The 17,317-nt window shown below is 49.7% G+C and overlaps 6 protein-coding genes across 6 annotated transcripts; 4 read left to right on the top strand and 2 right to left on the bottom strand.

The window, feature by feature from the left end:
- Nucleotides 1-301: 301 nt before the first annotated feature.
- On the top strand, nucleotides 302-2,802 carry FSUBG_11048 (c2h2 type zinc finger domain protein; the record flags this gene model as incomplete). The annotated part of the gene is made up of 6 exons (XM_036675689.1): nucleotides 302-550; nucleotides 677-1,213; nucleotides 1,266-1,615; nucleotides 1,728-1,956; nucleotides 2,211-2,335; nucleotides 2,388-2,802. The coding sequence occupies 6 exons, from the start codon at nucleotides 302-304 to the stop codon at nucleotides 2,800-2,802; spliced, it is 1,905 nt and encodes a 634-aa protein (XP_036533501.1).
- Nucleotides 2,803-4,227: 1,425 nt separating this feature from the next.
- FSUBG_11047 (2-hydroxyphytanoyl lyase) lies at nucleotides 4,228-5,635 on the top strand (the record flags this gene model as incomplete). The annotated part of the gene is made up of 3 exons (XM_036675688.1): nucleotides 4,228-4,953; nucleotides 5,007-5,065; nucleotides 5,242-5,635. 3 exons carry the CDS (start codon nucleotides 4,228-4,230, stop codon nucleotides 5,633-5,635), a joined length of 1,179 nt encoding a protein of 392 aa, XP_036533500.1.
- A 122-nt stretch (nucleotides 5,636-5,757) lies between these two features.
- FSUBG_11046 (aldehyde dehydrogenase) lies at nucleotides 5,758-7,575 on the bottom strand (the record flags this gene model as incomplete). Its single annotated transcript, XM_036675687.1, has 7 exons — nucleotides 5,758-5,871; nucleotides 5,949-6,249; nucleotides 6,301-6,890; nucleotides 6,951-7,287; nucleotides 7,338-7,348; nucleotides 7,407-7,458; nucleotides 7,514-7,575. The coding sequence occupies 7 exons, from the start codon at nucleotides 7,573-7,575 to the stop codon at nucleotides 5,758-5,760; spliced, it is 1,467 nt and encodes a 488-aa protein (XP_036533499.1).
- A 611-nt stretch (nucleotides 7,576-8,186) lies between these two features.
- FSUBG_11045 (ADH3-alcohol dehydrogenase III) lies at nucleotides 8,187-9,464 on the top strand (the record flags this gene model as incomplete). Its single annotated transcript, XM_036675686.1, has 4 exons — nucleotides 8,187-8,317; nucleotides 8,381-8,429; nucleotides 8,494-8,650; nucleotides 8,704-9,464. 4 exons carry the CDS (start codon nucleotides 8,187-8,189, stop codon nucleotides 9,462-9,464), a joined length of 1,098 nt encoding a protein of 365 aa, XP_036533498.1.
- A 398-nt stretch (nucleotides 9,465-9,862) lies between these two features.
- On the bottom strand, nucleotides 9,863-13,873 carry FSUBG_11044 (flavin-binding monooxygenase-like family; the record flags this gene model as incomplete). Its single annotated transcript, XM_036675685.1, has 6 exons — nucleotides 9,863-10,980; nucleotides 11,036-11,341; nucleotides 11,413-11,492; nucleotides 11,541-11,664; nucleotides 11,724-11,862; nucleotides 12,500-13,873. The coding sequence occupies 6 exons, from the start codon at nucleotides 13,871-13,873 to the stop codon at nucleotides 9,863-9,865; spliced, it is 3,141 nt and encodes a 1,046-aa protein (XP_036533497.1).
- Nucleotides 13,874-14,763: 890 nt separating this feature from the next.
- FSUBG_11043 (major facilitator superfamily transporter) lies at nucleotides 14,764-16,777 on the top strand (the record flags this gene model as incomplete). Its single annotated transcript, XM_036675684.1, has 6 exons — nucleotides 14,764-14,956; nucleotides 15,008-15,308; nucleotides 15,367-15,510; nucleotides 15,567-15,713; nucleotides 15,775-16,302; nucleotides 16,369-16,777. The coding sequence occupies 6 exons, from the start codon at nucleotides 14,764-14,766 to the stop codon at nucleotides 16,775-16,777; spliced, it is 1,722 nt and encodes a 573-aa protein (XP_036533496.1).
- Between the last annotated feature and the right edge of the window lie 540 nt (nucleotides 16,778-17,317).

Below are 17,317 nucleotides of genomic sequence, written 5' to 3'. Positions count from 1 at the left end.
TATATATTTATTGGTATTCTTTACCTTTATATGCTGGAGGCTAAAGCCTCTTTAAACTACCCATAACCTTATTCCCGGCGGCTAAGATGGAAAGCTAGGGTCTTGACAACAACGGAGCGGGTTCTAGATAGAAATCTTCTGGTCTGAGCTTCATTACCGTTTTGGTTAAATCTATATCGAAGGCGTCTCTTAGAAACAACGCTCCACTATGTGTGTAGGAGCATTATTAAGCTAGCTGTTCTGTCCACATCCCTGCAAAAGTGCCCCCGTTGCGGGGAGACTCGTGGAAGTTTTTGCCGGAATGAAGTTGCCAAAGTACGGGGAACACGAGGTCAACAAGCGCTTAGGTCCAGGGCTGCGGGCTGATGTCTGTGTCATCGCGGCCAAGTCAAACGCCGTCATGCCGGCCCTTCCCCAGATAATCGACCCCATCTGTTACGGCAGTCCTTACAAATACTCAATAGCGACATTTAGCTACTCTCCTGAGAAGGTCGTATCAGTCTCTGGTCCACCGTTTCTATTGCTTTTCGATGGCAGGGACCCTAGCTTGGTATGAAGTTATTGTCACTCGGCCTGTACAATTCCGGATCACGTCGACGGTGGGGATGCTAATGAGTGCATCTTTTAAAACCTCAATATAGCCCTGCCTCGTTATTAACGAGTCCCACCTCCCCAGCTGATGACAGCTACAGGTATGGCAAGTCTGAGTGACGCAGATGTTGCTGTCATTCTCACCACTTTTAAAAGGAACGTTATGAAGCGCCAGGCATCCCGTGAAGCGGCAGAAGACAGTCAACCGTCCAAGAAGAGAGGCTTGTCCAGTCGACCGCCAAGGGCCTCTCAAGCATGCCAAGCTTGTGCTGCCTCCAAGGTTCGATGCGACGACTTCGAGGAATGCCGCAGATGTATAAAACGTGGCACTCCCTGCGTTCGTTTAAGTCAGGTTGGACAGGATCACCATGCAGCTTTGGCAGAGACACCCCATGCCCTAAGCGACTCTACCACTGGGACATCTATCGGCGCGGGTGATTCTTACGCTTTATCGTCAACCACACAAAACGCTGCTGGAGTGCCACCGTTAAACACTGCAACCACAGATGCTTTTGGCAGAGGAATAGTTAGGGATGATCTATTGATGGGCGTTATCAATTTGGAAGTGGCATTCGCGTTTCCAGACTCACCGATTCCAACAAGTTATTCACGACCTTTACAGGTGAGTAGAACGACATTACCCATCAAGTTGGTCGCCATGTTGATGATTGCAGCTTGGCAGCGACATCCAGTTTACAGACAACATCGCCGACACGACGCCAACTGACACCACAGACTGGTTGAGAACCTCCTTGCTTGACGCCGAATTCGATATATCATTTCTTCCCCTCCCATTCCTCGACTCCTCCGGATGCTTTGGGGATGATTCAATGCAACACTCGACAGCCACAAGCTCCAAGAATTTTCCGCGCAAAGTCAAAGTCGATTTCAAAGAGGCCATAGTAGCCTACAGTACCACTTTGGGAAGCTGGAATCTCAGTGATGAGGACTACCTAGCCACAGCAAGAGCCTCTCTCTATGTTCCCCTCGACGAACACCTCGATTTGGGGGAAGGCTTAGCTAAGTCCATTCAATCCTGCTGTAATCAGTGGATATCTTTCATCTGCAAGAAGAGACGAGATCATCGTTGCCGTGATCGATGGGGCTCAGACGGCTCACTCACTACGGGCAATTAGACTGTTCCCCTCAACTGAAATACTAGACAAGTTCCTCAAAGTATTCCTTACCACCCAGGAGACCAATCCCTCAGCCTTCATCCACATTGCGACATTCGATCCATCAACTTGCAGTTTACCTCTTCTTATAGCATGTATCGTCGCTGGCGCCGTATCATCGTCAAGGACACTTACCCGCAAGTTCGGGCTGGGACTTTTTGATATGCTACATCTCTACCTTGCCGCATTGGTTAGTTAAAAGATGCCTATTAGCAGGTTTATTATTAGCTCATTCGGGGGTGACTAATCTGGCACAAGGGCGAATGGGCAAATATATTGACTCGTGATCTCTCGTGTGTCGAATCGCTAATGATACTGTCGGAGACGGGCCTCTGGAGTGGCGATAAACGGATCTCTGAGATATCTGATTCTCTGTCAGAGATGACAGCACTGGTTAATTAAGTCCCGCCTGTAAGGACAAATCTCTCAACTAACAGGCGACAGATGTTGCGACACGCTGGTCTTTTTTCTCAACACACCTATTCTGATCCAACTCTCATGCTAGACAAGCCCCCTACTGATTCGGACGACGCGTGGACAAGATGGGCACAACAGCAGTCTTTGAAGAGGTAAGCCTGAGCTCATTACCTCTACTCGACAAAATCTTACGAGCGATCTTAGGACAGTCTTTCGACATCTTCTGCATTGCACACAGCGATCCGTCATAAGAAACGTAGCAGCGCAAATGTCTCCCCTTGACGTTTCGACACCTATACCTGAAGACTGTCGGCTCTGGTATGCAAAGTCGGCAACTGAGTGGAAGTCCCTGTACCAGAACCATGAACCTCGTCCTGCGGAGCGCAGAATGACGATTATCGACTGTCTTTCCGATATCCGATCGATCGAGCTACTCTCGTCCTTCCAGGCCTCCAATCTCGCCAAATCATCGTTGCTATACTCTTTTCTTTCGCTTCTCGTTGCGGATCGTCACCGAAGAACGGTTTTGCGCAAGAAGGAGGACTCTGGTTGGTCTTTCACCAACGTAACCCGATTACCTATTAACTCAGATATGGTATCTCTATTCGATGAGTTATGAGAGATGATCGAAGGAGGTAGTGAAGAATCACCTATTCTTACCTTCATGGTCGAATTCACCATGCTCTACTCGAGTATCCCCCAACATCTCAGAGACAGCTTTCTGGATAGTGGGAAACAGACGTCTGCCTCCGACATTTCTTCTCACCTTCAGGAATGGCAACAGAGTCGATCCAGCAGGTCAGCAATTTGGCATGCGGGTCAGCTTATCAGAGCCTGTAGAAATATCGCACCGAACGAACGCACAGATTTCCACCTGATTGCTGTTTACCACTCCCTGTTGTGCCTCTTGACATATTGGGCTGGATCTAGGGAGAACCCGTCAGTCATGGTGCGCCCGATCAGACCAGCCGTTAGTCTGCCTACAATTCTCCTGGATGGACCCGAGTCGCTCGAGTCTCAGCGGTGGATTACTCACAACAATGGAGTTCCGTACTTGACTAGACCATCTGAAACCAGTGGCATAGTTGATGTGACTCCGGGACTCTTTCTAGTTGACGCTACCTACTCGGAGGGAGATTTATCCGAACTACCCTTGGTCAGTATATTGAACGGGTGTTTCTCAAACAAGATCATAGGTAGATACATTCCAACACTGCAAGACGTCTCATTAGTTTTATATAACTTGGAAAGATTGTGATATATTATCTATTTCACACGGTCTTGTAGTCCTTGATGTACATCGACTTACGTTCACGAAAGTTGTTTTGCGAAAGGCGATTCCGTAGGCGCCTGGACTGAAGGGTCCAACAGTCGTTGATAGAACAACAGATATCATTGGCAGCGACATGTATTGGTCCTTTATCTTTTGGCGGTCCTGTCGACAGCGATACGGTCCTGCCGCTCTGCCATGTCCAAAGATGCATTCCGCTTTTTGCGTGGACGACTCATGTCGCGTGCAACATGTAGCTAGTCAAGCTCTCAATTCTTAATAATCGCATATGGAATTTCGTCAATTCTTTCTAATCAAAGTTGTACGTTTATGACAGTGACTTCACATGAAGCAATTCAATTTCGCTGAGCCGAGGCTGTTCACAGTTCTGCAAACCGGGTATAATACATGGCGCGCGCGGGGTACATGTTATGATTGACCTAACCCTGCGAGAGCTCAGGTAGCTCCAACACGACATGTCTGAAAGTTGCTAATGGTTGTTCTACTCACTAACTTCGGCCGCATACCCCGCATTCCAAAGGGATCTGCAGACAGGGACTGCGAAACGAAACGGACTGGAGCGCTTGGCCATACAAGGGCTAGTACACTATGGGCCCTCGGCACTCACGGAGCTCTACCTTCGTACCCCTCTTCCGGAACTGAAGCTACGAAGTCTGGTATGGAGAACTGTTGCTTCATTGGGCGACAGAGCGACAGACGGAACCTCTATCATCTTCACATCTGACCGACTGTATAGTGAACAGCTTGCTCGACATGGCAACGGACAGCACGTCTTCTCCCCAGGGTCTCGGTGCCTTGACCACAACGCGCAACGATACTAACCTCAGTCGACGCGAACGAAAGAGGGCTAGCGATCGCATGTCACAGCAGGCATCTCGCGCAAAGACCAAAGCATACATTGCCCATCTCGAGAGGAGCGTCGCAAGGCTGACAGAAGCCCAAAACAATTCTGGTTTGAACGTTTCCGAACAATTAAGACAGCAGTTCGATGAGATCGCGGGCTTGAAACAAACTTTGTCTCAAATCGCTAAGCTTGCAGCCAATTCAATCTCACAGCAGAATTCTGGTGACAACTTGGATGACAGCCCGTCGCGTCCTCCCGCCTCGAGTAACGACAAGGACTCCAGGCATTTCCCGGATACGTACAATCCAGCCTGCCACCCCCATCAAGAGTCACTCGACCGTCTATATCCAGCCCTCGATCTCAACTGTGGCGACAAACAGCGCGACTATTTCCAAGCGTTCAGCCAAGCGCTGGATACCATCGAGAGCGAGGCGAGAGGACACGTTTTCTCGGGCCCCGAGATCGACGACGACATCAACATCAGGGCGGTGCTGGATGGTTGGGATGCTGCGAGAGCAAGGAATCCATTCGATATTGGCTGGCTGATGTTGCAGACTCTCGATGAGGGGTTTCTATGGCGCAGCGGGGCAGTGGAAAGGATGGCGACGCTACGGGTGATCCGGTCAATGCTCATGGTACTGTCCCAAACACAGCGAAGGAGTGTAATATGTGCTAAGAGGAGAGATAGGTCAAACTCAACCCACAACTTCCACCGAGCAGGAGACCCCCTGTTTACATGAATCCAAGGTGCGCAATAGGCAAATCCCCTTGTCGCGCGTCAGCAATTCCTCACCAAAATACCAAATAGTTCACTGCAATCTCAGACGGACCATTCAAGGCTGGTCGATTACTTTGTATGGTGAATAATCCCTAGCCCAAGCTGTACCTGTACACTTATGATTAGGTCCTTCTGACAAATTTAGGCCCGAAGTGCGTGATTACTTGATTCTTTTTGGCATCAATTACGCGCCGGAGAGTCTCGCGGCTCAGTTCGCTAGCGACATTGGGTTTAGATGGCCATACGACCTAAGAGATACCTGCAGGTATCAGCCCGCGAAGGGGGTCTATAGTTTCTCCGAGGATTTCAATCTAGCGTACAGGAACCTGGACTCGTGGTATATGAAGTCTGCTCTCGTAACGACCTACATACCGCCTTTGCCCTCCAATCTACTGTATGCTGGCTCAGATGATGACCACTGGCTGAAACAAATATCGGGCGAGTCTCAACCATCTCCTGACTCATCGCTTCGTAACGAGGAAGAGGGAGAACAAGACTGGCTACTGTTGACAGCAATGCTTGACGATATTCCTAAGTAGCACATACAATACCTAGTTCTATGCTTCATCTCAAATCAGTCACTTGAGCTTATATACCAAGCCAATTCTGACCTCGTTCATCCAATTCGCTTTGTTATTTAACATGATAATTACAGGGCCCATCATTGCGTCCCTGATAGCCGAATAGAGACTGTCTTGGTGGTAGTGTAGCTCTCCAACACAGCTGCCCCCAACTCGCGACCAATTCCACTTTCTTTGTATCCGCCAAACGGAAGCTGGTGATGAATAGTATTGTACTGCGCGCGGAACGCAAAGTCAGCGAAAATCAGGCGTTCTGTGGGTGTATACGAACCTGGTTCACCCAAACGGTGCCAGTCTCGAGGAGACTGGACACGTTGAGAGCACGGTCGATGTTCTTGGTATGTACTCCGCTGGCAAGGCCATACGAAGTTGCATTCGCAGCCTGAACTACCTCATCCTGGGTTTCAAACCTGGAGACAACGCATACCGGCCCGAAGATCTCGTCGCGCATGATCTTCATATCCGGAGAGGCAGCGGAAAAGATAGTTGGCTGGATGAAAAAGCCCTTCTCGCCCCAACGAGAGCCACCAGCTTCGACTTTTGCGCCATCGTCCACACCGCTCTTGATGTATCTACTCACAATTGGTCATAAGAAAATTAAAGAGGGGATAGATATAGCATACCCTAGAATTCGATCAAACTGGGCCTTGGAGGTCTGCGGTCCGTGGAATGTCTTTATGTCGAACGGATCGCCCACTTGAATGAGCGCTACCCTGGCCCTAAGAGCGTCCAAGAACCTGTCATAAATCCCAGCCTGAACGTACACACGCGAGCCGGCACAGCAGACCTGCCCGGAACTATAGAAGATGCCAAACGTAACCCACTCAACGGCTGCATCGAAATCTGCATCATCAAAGACAATATTAGGGCCCTTACCGCCCAGCTCAAGGGTCACAGGCTTCAGGTTGGACTTGGCTGCCGCCTGCATGATAGCGCGCCCAGTAGTGGTTGACCCTGTGAATGATATCTTTGCAACGTCCATGTGAGAAGCAAGGGAGGCGCCGGCCACGTTGCCAAAGCCAGAGATGACATTGAAGATACCCGCTGGGGCTCCCGCTTGCTTGAAATAGTCAGCTAGTAACAGGGCAGATAATGGAGTTAGCTCTGAGGTTTTGACGACGACGGTGTTGCCAGCTGCAAGAGCTGGAGCTACCTTCCAAGACATGAGGACAAGAGGTGCGTTCCAAGGGACGATCATCCCACAAACGCCAAACTACGCAAAACGTGTCAAGTTAGTAAACACGTCGTTCATTTGGGGTTGCCGAGCACATACCGGCTCACGCTTGGTAAAGTTGAATCGCTCTGCATCAACATCAATCACTTTACCTTCCACTTTATCAGCCCAACCTGCATAGTAATTAAAGACGGAGACGCAGTGCATGACATCTCCAATTGCCCACTGCTGAGCCTTGCCGTTGTTGAGCGTCTCAACCTTGGCCAGCAGGTCGAGGTTCTTCTCGATGAGATCGGCTACTCCGCGCAGCAACTTTCCTCGATCTTCAGGACTTGTAGTGCGCCATGGGCCAGTAAAAGCTCGTCTTGCGGCGGCCACGGCCAAGTCAACGTCCTCGGCCCCAGCCTCGGAGACGTGGGCGATGACCTCCTCAGTGCTGCCCAGTGGTATCAGTATTTGGTAATTGAAGGGTTCTGGGTCGCCTACGTGGGATTCACCTGTCAAAGGTGTTGATCAGCAGCCTGCGCAGGCAACATCTTTGGAAAAGCAACTTACAACTTCAAACGTCTTGCCATTTATGCTTTCGCGGAATTCGTTGTCAATGAACCTTGACACTGTATTTTAGACCAATGCCATCATAGACAGGAGGAACACCATCATACAGGCCTAAAGGCTGATCGTAGCTTTTGCCGTCTGGGAGGCATATTTCACAGGTCAGTGGCATTCTGTATTTCGTAACGGCTTGGTTACGTTAGCGGCAGAGGGTTAGAAATGAGAAGATTGAGAAGAAGTCAATTTGTCATTCTAGCTACTTAAGAGATACATTAGTTTTGATTAAACACTTATACTCTCGTTTTCAGAATTAAGTCTGCATCCCACTGCATCGGGCCACTCCTCTGAGATGATACCTCTCTTCCGAGGTCAAGTGGCCTGTGAATATACGAGCCTCGGTTCCCTTAGCATTGACTAGCTATTTCTGACTCGCACTACGTCAATGTGATCAGAAATGCCAATGCGGGGAAATATCATTGACGCGATTCGAACTTTGCCTATAGGCTATACCTACCTACCCCGCTGAACCGAGTCAGCAGCTAAAACATAATCATGACCAATCTTTTAGTTTGTCACGCTGATTACACTACCATCGCCTGAGTGACTGATCCTTTGAGACGGCAGTCTTGGGAAAAGTCAATATTTCATCCCACTTACATCTTTCAGAGCAAGTCAGCACAGACTAGCAAGAAGAAACAACAAACCACCAATCGCATCACGATACAGGCCTTTGATCTCAAGGCACTCAATTCAACGTGGGCTTTGAGAAGAATCACTTCCATAATGGCTATCGAAGGACCCGAGATTCCCAAGCAGTACCGTGCTTTGGTGTACGATAGCCCTGGCTCCATATCGACCGAGATTGTGACATTGGACACGCCGGAACCAGGACCAGGTGAAGTGCTGATAAATATGTGAGATACCCACATGATCCGATATCATTGAGTCACAGCTGAGCGGCTTGTTAACCTACACAGGACGCATTCCGGTGTCTGTCACTCGGACTTGGCTGTCATGACCAATGGCGTATGTATCATTTTAGTCTTAAGATGAACCTGCACCACTGATACAAAGGCTGATACTACTTCAGTGGCCATCACTCCCTGCTCCAACACCCAAGGGCCAGGTTGGCGGTCATGAGGGTGTAGGCAAGGTTGTGAAATTGGGACCAGGAGTAGAGTCTACGGGGATGAAGATTGGAGATCGCGTTGGAGTGAAATGGATCGCAAGCTGTTGTGGAAGATGCGGTATGTAATCACCCGAGATCCAATATCTACTTAAAGCTAAAGTTGTTTTTCAGAGCCTTGCATTGTCCGCGAAGACGGTCTCTGCTTCAATCAGCAGATCTCCGGCTACTTCACCCCAGGCACCTTTCAACAATACGTACTCGGGACAGCTGCATGTGTGACACCTATACCAGAAGGGCTGGACTCGGCTATAGCGGCTCCGATGCTCTGCGCCGGGGTGACGGTATACTCTGCCCTGCTTCGCAGTCAAGCAAAAGCCGGGAACTGGGTTGTCATTGCTGGGGCGGGAGGCGGTTTAGGTCATCTGGCCTGTCAGCTCGGGTCTAGGGCTCTAGGCCTGCGTATCATTGGCGTCGATGACAGTAGCAAGGCTGATCTCGTGCATGGTTCGGGCGCGGAGCACTTTGTTGATGTGAGGGGATTCTCGAGCGACGAGGAGATGTCGACCAAGATCAAGAGTCTGACTGGTGGTCTTGGGGCTCACTCAGTCATTGTGTGCACGGCATCACCGAGAGCTTATGCACAGTCCATGAGCTTCTTGCGGTTTAATGGGACTGTGGTCTGCGTTGGGATGGTCGAGGGCGAGGAAGTGCCGATCGCGGGAGCCAAGCCAGTGCAGATGATTGCAAAGCAGTTAAGGGTTGTGGGTTCTGCAGTTGGGAATCAGCAGCATGCTATTGAAGTCCTAGACTTTGCTGCTCGTGGTATTATTAAGCCGCACGTGGAGGTTCGCAAGATGGAAGACTTGACTGGAGTATTCCAAGATATGAAACAAGGAAAGCTACATGGAAGGGTTGTCATTGATCTCGCTTGATGTAATTTCGTTATGTCTTCTTAGGTGTATAGGTATCCCGAATACAATGAGTATTGATATAAAATTACTTGATAAGAGCAAGAAGAACAGCATTGGCAATAAACGCCATGGAGAGTACTGCCAAGCATACTTTCCAGGTGGTGAGATAGATGAGTTATTTGCTATTGAGACTTATGGCTGAGACTAAATCGGCATAGAGAGCTTGGCAAATTTATCAAGGTGTATAAGGCCCAATATTATGGACAAACCATACTGGCCAGATGACGTGGCAGTTCGAACTTAAGTAGAGAACAATAGATGCAATAATGTATTCCTAGAACCCATCAAATTTGAGTCTGAAGTAAAAGTAGTGTATATAAAATCCCGATGCATTGAAAGACTATAGCGAATCTCAACAGCTACAAAATGTGCTTCAGCAAATGACCCCGACGATGAAGATAGACCGAGACCGCTCCGGTCAATGCCGCCAGAACTGTTACTGAAACGAATTGCTGGGTACTGAAAATTGTTTCCTCCATAACACGGCCGATATACTCCTTACCAGTCGGAAGATTCTCTCCCCCATCTCCCCCAAGCTCGTAATCTGACCAGTCAACCTTGGACAGCAGTTTCTGATACTCCACTACAGTTCCGCTCCAATTGTTGGTGACAACCCCGCTATCTGTCTTGTACCAGCTGCTGCACCTAGGATCTGCGAAGGTAGAACTTCCTAGGCTGTTCTGCAGGTCTTTGTTCCATTCTTGGACCCTCAGTGCTCTAGGCATGAGAGATAACTTGCCCCCTCGGGCTCTACTCTTCACGACTCTTGTCACCAAGGGTACGAGATATCTGGCTTGCGCTTCAATCATGAGAATGATAGAGTTGTGGCCCAGATTTGTGTTCGGCCCGTAGAGCATTCCAAAGTTTGGCAGAGTGTCTACCGTGACGCCGTAAAGAGCAGATGCACCGTTTGCCCATTTGGAACTCAGAGTTTGGCCACCCACGCCTTGCACGTGAATCCCGTGCATGAAGTCCTTGGCTTGGAATCCAGTCGCAAAAATGACAAGGTCAAGATCAATCATCTTTTCCTCTAGCCCTTCTTTCACAACGACGCCAGTAGCAGTCATTCTGTCGATTTGTCGTGTCTCGAGAGTAACGTGTGAAAGCCGTAACGTAGGATAGTAATCATCGCTGAGGAGAATGCGTTTACATCCCGGCGGATAGTTTGGTGTCAGTTTCTCCCACAGATCTGGGCGACTGGGGAGTTGCGTCTGCATGTGCTGCTTACAGATTTCCGTCATGGTCGAAGAGTCGGACGAATCGGCGTGATTGACAGCTTCATAGTAGGCTTCGCGAGCATTCATTATCTCCCCCCTTACCCGACTGAGGACCGCAGGCACATGATCAAATAGAACCCTTTTCCATCGTGGAATCTCTGCGTCGAATCTCGGCATGAGCCAATTTGGTGAGCGTTGAAAGATGGTCAAGTTAGAGGCGGCCTTTGCGACTTCAGGTGCGATTTGAACGGCGGTAGCTCCTGAATAGAACGTCAGACGCGGTTTCTTCCCTTGGGTCGTAGCCCGATAACCTACCATTACCGATTATGCCGACACGCTTGCCAGCGAAGTCATAGCTCCAGTCCCAGCGAGCAGAGTGCATGACCCTTCCCTGGAAGCTTTCTTGGCCGGTGATCTTGGGCCAAAATGGCTCGTTCAGCTGACCGACTCCGGCAATCAAGAAGCTGGCCTTGATGGTGTATCTCGGGCAGAATTCAGCCTCTTTTGCAGCTAAAACCTGAATGGCGACGCTCCATTCATGAGACTCGGAGTCCCATTCCGCGGCAGTGACTTCTGAGCCAAAGCGTACGAGCTTATACAGACCATACTTCTGGGCGACATCTTGAATGTAACTCTTTCGCAGATCCTCAATAAGCAAGAGAGCTCGGCTACCGACAGGGTTGTGTACTTACAAGGATCTCTTTCTGTTCTGGATACGCTCTGGACCAGTGAGGGTTCTGTGCAAAGGAATACGAGTACAGGTGTGACAAGACTGGGGTGAGGGGGTTAGTGAGCCCTCTCTGCGAAGAATTGAATGAACCAACTGTCGCAGCAACTTCCTGGATATATGTTATCTTTCCACGTCCCTCCAAAACCTGCACTCTTCTCGACGATGACGATATCGCGTATGCCGGCTTCGAGCAGCTTGATGGCCATGCAGATCCCTTTAGTACAATCAGTTTCTTTGAACAAGAGCCAAAATACCGACCTTGTTCGATCTTACCTGAGAATCCAGCCCCGATGATTACCACATCCGATCTTGTCATGGTTTGATGTTTATCGGCACCATGGGCGAGGTTCTGACGACGTATTGTGGTGTTGATCGCTTCGGCGAGGAACGGTCCAAATAGGTAGTTTCCTCTCTATGATTCTTGGTTGTAGTGGAATGACAACTAAATGAGCGGCTATCCCTTAAGCACGTATTAAATGAATACGCCACGCAGGAGATCTAGCCTGTAAATGGATTCGGTGAATTGGCGTATTAACACAATATTGTAATAGTATATGCCGCGGCCGGCATACCGGCAATGTCAACTCCTTGTCCGTTAGCAAAGTATAAATGGCACCACTGTGCGGGGGAAGCCTCGGCTTGGAAATAGCTTGGAAGCGTTTCACCCTCCAACGCAGCTAGGTATAGAAGAGATTCTAGCCGTTTCCTACTTGCTGATAAACGCAGCTTGAGAAAGCCTGAGTAACTTGTTTTAATTGCTTTTAAAAGCGTAGGGTAATTGGGATTTTACAGTGATTGGCTTGATACATCTTATCAAGGCGGTAATATTTTTAATTATTAATTAATTACTAATAGAAACTGGAGGTAAATTGTATGGATATTTAGAAAGTAATCTAGATATATAATAAAAGTATGTTACATATCGTTGCTATAAATATAATAGCAAGTTAAATAGAGTGAGATAGATAAGAATATTTAACAGTGAACAGATTAACTCCAAACTTGACAATCCTAAGGGCAGCCCAGGCAGCACTAACCAAGGAACCCACGAGTATCAATAACACAGCCAACGCCTTGCGATCAGCAGTCCAAAATACAATTTTATTAGACTTAGCAAGAGTCTCGCCCTCGCCCTTCTGCTTGGTATCGTCCGAGCTGGGTAGGTACTTGAAGTTAAAGGCAGAGCGGTGATCCAGGCCGAGTTCTGGGTTGTTGATATAGTCCCTGACGTTTCGCCGGAAGGACGCAATCTGGGCGCGGTCAAGGAAATGGATGTCGCGGCAGGTATAGTACACTATCATGAACAGCACACACTGTCCCGCTGCAAGCATCGTGTAGTACCTGCTGGGCTGGCCAATGCCCAGAGCATCAGCGAGAGGGTCGCCGTTAAGCCAGCGCGCAGTGGCCTCGAGGTACGGCTTACTGGCGTAGCTAGGCGCTGTGTCACTCATAGCGATGATGATGTTCTGGGCGTGTGTCTGCGACCTGCTCGACGGGTTGTACTCGTACAGGTACAGCGACTCCATGATAGCACGCGCCTTGGCCGGCGTGGAGAAGAAGTCGGTCGGCGTGCCCATGTAGTAGGCGATGAGGCGCCACAGGGCTACATAGTCGCGTATCTCCTGCTCGCGCATATGGATGCCCTGCCGCGGGAGTGACTGCCAGATGATGGTTGCGCAATTGACGGCAATGGTGCCGATCGAGTCCAGGTCGTTGATGGGAATACCAAGCTTTTCAACTGAGAAGTAAGACGGGCGCTTGGCTGCGAGCTGGAGGATGCGATGTCGTACTGTGCCGTGTAGGAAGCGTACGCGCATGCAGCTAGCGAAGCCACGGCCGCCGAACTTGAGGCTGTCGACACTCTCGGTGACGTCGATGAAGTAGATGGTGGTCTCGAGCATACGGCGGAACACGGTGTTCACGTTAAACCCGCCCGTGCGACCCAATACCTCGGCCACTCGAGCGCCGGCGGTGCCTCCGACGAGCGACTGGTACGTCAACCCGGTGAAGGCGGCGCCTCCATACCGATATAGGACGTCTTGGCCGCGTGCGATCTGGTCCCAGTCGACCCAGTCGGGCGTGGTGTTGACCTCCTCCCAGAGCTTCTGGAGCTTTGGATGCTCTGTGTGATGCTCGCAGAACAGCTCGTATAGATCTCGGTATTTCGAGGGACGATTCTCAGGCTTCGCTCCGTCCCGAGAAGTGGCATTGGAGCTATGATTGTCTTGCTGACTCTTAGAGGTTCCGCTTTCAGCCGGATACATTTCATTCAGGAGCACTGCACAATCCTCGCCCAGTGTGTCACAGGAGTGTTTGAGATAGTCATACTGCTCTGGGGTCTGGTGGTCTTTGGTCCATTTGAATCGATAACCCCAGGCCTCCCGCATCTCGTCCTCAAACTTGGTGGTTTTGGGTGGTGCCATGGTTAATGGGAGTGACGCGGTTGCTAACTTAGATGTCGAAGACGATACGGACAGTCGATGTAGAACAGACTCCTAGGTAACTCGGAGGAGGTCTTGGCCTGATATCTACAGCTTCGGTCCCATTGAGAAACCCGACTGCTCTGTGAGTCCCTTTACGTACAGTAGTAATAGCCAGACCGCAAGTGGACGTCCCATACCAGCGGATAAGACTATCTGGTGTGTAACAGTTGACATGGAACGTGTTGTAGCATTCATGCCTGGCATGCGCACCCTCGGAGCGTTGCAGGGCCCCGAAGAGTGGATGGCCATGGCCTCATTGGACTAATTACATGTAAGCTCTTGTTCCTACCCGTTGACTAACAAGCAGTTGCTGGTTCTAGACAGGGCTAGTCACAGCCTTGAGAGGCGAGCCCCAAGCTGATTTGGCGTCTTGTCCATGTCAGATTGTCGGAGTCAAGGATCCCAACTGTCTGACTCCGACAATCTGACTCGAGCCGCGGCTGGTTCGGCAGTTTTCTGGGGTTATCCCTCAAGGGGAAATGGCTACCACCAAGAGTGCGGGGCCCCGCATCCAGACCCCAAAATGTACAGAGATCGCTTCAGGGGTGACTTATCATGACTAACCTACTTGAGCTGGGCTATCTGGGGTCCCCGCGTTTTGACAGCCTTGGTCCCTTGGCACAGAATATGGCTTTCGGGATGTTGAAGTTACCGAGAAAATGAATGAATATATGACATGGGAGAAGCGCTTAGAATTAGCAGCATAGCAATATAATTATTGTTAGTATTATTACATGACACTCACAGTATATTATTCCGACCTTTCATACCTCGTTCTTTCCGTCCCAGCTTTCCTCCACCATCTTTTCTCCAGTGTGTACAACGCCGTCATGACAAAGTCCCAAGAAGACGATCATTCTTCCCCCTTCTCGGAGCAGGTAGAGAAGGCTGAGTACGGTGGTATTCTGGCCACCGACGCCAGCTATAACGCCCATGCCGTCAAGGGAGACGATTCCGATGGAGTTGTCGATTGGACTTGGCGCCATGCCATTGCCTCCATCTCTCTTGCTGGGCTATACGTAGGTATGTTACTCTCCCATTCCCTTGAAACAATCACCGTGTTCATTTCGCTAGGCGCGCAGATTCCTCTGTACTTTGTTGGGGGTTCCCTCACCTATATCGTCAAAGACATCGGATCGTCCGAAAAGTCCTCGTGGCTGCCCATCGCCAACACATTGACCATTGCCGTTGTGGCGCCCTTTGTCGGATATCTCCAAGATCTCTTCGGCCGACGTTACATTTCGCTCGCTGGCGGCGTGACCATCCTTGTTGGTGTCATTCTCGTCGGCACAACGCACACCTTTGGCCAGGCGGTCGTTGGCATGTCTCTTGCCGGTGCTGGAGCAGCCGTCGGTGAACTCACCGCTCTTGCTGGGTTTGTAGTCTCTTCGCTTCCTGGTCTAGAATTTACTGACTGCTTATCGTGCCGGTAGCATCGCGGAACTCGTCCCTGTGAAGAAGCGCGGTTTCTACCTCGCGCTGGTGACCTTCTTCGTTATTCCCTTTGTTCCATACGTCATGTACGGCCAGATCTTGAGCACCTATCACACATGGAGATGGGGCATGTGGATCTCACTGTAGGTCTCTGAGATGGTATTTGGCATTTATAAGCGCTGACGAGAATCGATTCCAGGATATACAATGGCATCTGCCTTGCGGTGGTGGCGCTCACATATTTCCCGCACTCTCATAAGAGAGGCGAGGAACTATCCAAGATGGAAATTCTCAAGTCTATCGACTACGTTGGGGCTTTCCTATCCATTGTCGGCCTGACTCTTTTGTAAGTGTCTCCCAATTCACTTCAGCTCGATCGTTATAGACTCATCTAATGCTATTAAAAGCCTTGTTGCTCTTCAGGCTGGTGGATACTCACATCCTTGGTCCTCTGCCTATGTCCTATCCCTCCTTCTGGTCGGTATCGCTCTGATCATCACATTTTGCGTCTGGGAAGCCAAGTTCGCAAAGTTTCCAATGGTCCCAGGTGACTTGTTCAAAGGGCAACGCGTCGTTGCAGTGGCCTTCCTGGTGGCCTTTGTAGGCGGCTTGAATTTCTACTCGTCCATCAACTTCTACCCGCTCGAAGCGTTGACGGTGTTCGATCCAGCTCCTGTCCAGGTCGGCCTCAAGGGCTTGGCCTCTGGCCTCGGTATCACTATTGGCGCCACGGTCATCAATGGAGCACTTTCGTGGTTCAAAGGAAATGCCAGAGAGCTGCTCCTTTTCTCCTGCGTTATGATGACTGCTTTTGGAGGAGCCTTGGCCGCGGTGACCCCCGACACTCCTGCTTTAATCTATGTTTTTGGCACCCTTTCCGGCATTGGAGTCGGCGGCGTCCTCGTTCCAGCGGCGACTGTTGCAATTACTGTTGCGTAAGTCGCACTGACTACTCACAAGAGGGACAACCCTATTTGCTAACTATCTCTCTCTCATCTTAGGCCAGACGAACTCATCGCCACATGTGTCGCCTTATCGCTGTCGATCCGTGTCGTTGGGGGCTCTATTGGTTACAGCATCTATTACAACATTTTCTACCACAAGCTCAAGGCCAAGCTCCCTTACGTCGTTGCTGAATATGCTATCAAAGCAGGCCTGCCAATCACCTCAGCCACGCAATTTGTCACTGCATTCATTCTGGACCCTTCTGCCCTAGCATCTGTCCCTGGCGTCACTCCTGAGATATTGCAGGCTGCTGCTGTTGGCAGCCGATGGGGATATGCATACGCGCTGAAATATGTGTGGTTGACAAGCATTGCTTTTGGAGTCTGCGCTATTGTAGCATGCGCTTTTATCGGAAACACCAAGAAGTACATGACTAACCGCATTGCAGCTCGTATTGCGCACTGAGTTGGTGCTGAACATGTACTGTGGCTTAAGAGAGGATTTAACTATACTTCATATAACTCTGTACCTATATATATATATATATTATATTGTCGCGCTCTCAGCATGCCAGCCTTCTATAATTTGTCAGATTAAACATACTGCGTGATTGAGGGAGCATAATAAAGTCATCTCGACCGCCACCGTCATATCAAGAAAATTAGGCCGTTTCAATCAAAGCTGGAATGCTCGTTGTCACCTACACGCTTTACACAACATGCAGTGCTACTGGATTACGCTTCTAGCTACGAAGTGAAGGTGCTCAGAAGAGTCCAAGTGATCTCGTGAATGGAATTATTAATCTACTTGCCCGTAATCTATGGGCTCCTCCTTGCACAGAAGGGATCAGTCCAAGGTGGGCCTCGGTGTTGGGAGATAAACACTAGTGCCTAGATGATCAACCTAGCTAACCGGGACCCTGATGATTCTTGGTGAGAAAAAAGTCAATGTCATTTAGGCTATAAATGGAACATGATAGGTTAAAGTTATTTTTTATCTTTTATT

The sequence above is a fragment of the Fusarium subglutinans genome, assembly GCF_013396075.1.
Source record: "Fusarium subglutinans strain NRRL 66333 chromosome Unknown NRRL66333_c0000200, whole genome shotgun sequence".
Taxonomy (NCBI): domain Eukaryota; kingdom Fungi; phylum Ascomycota; class Sordariomycetes; order Hypocreales; family Nectriaceae; genus Fusarium; species Fusarium subglutinans.
The sequence above is the reverse complement of the archived record's forward strand: the minus strand, read 5'-3'. Positions and strand labels throughout refer to the sequence as shown.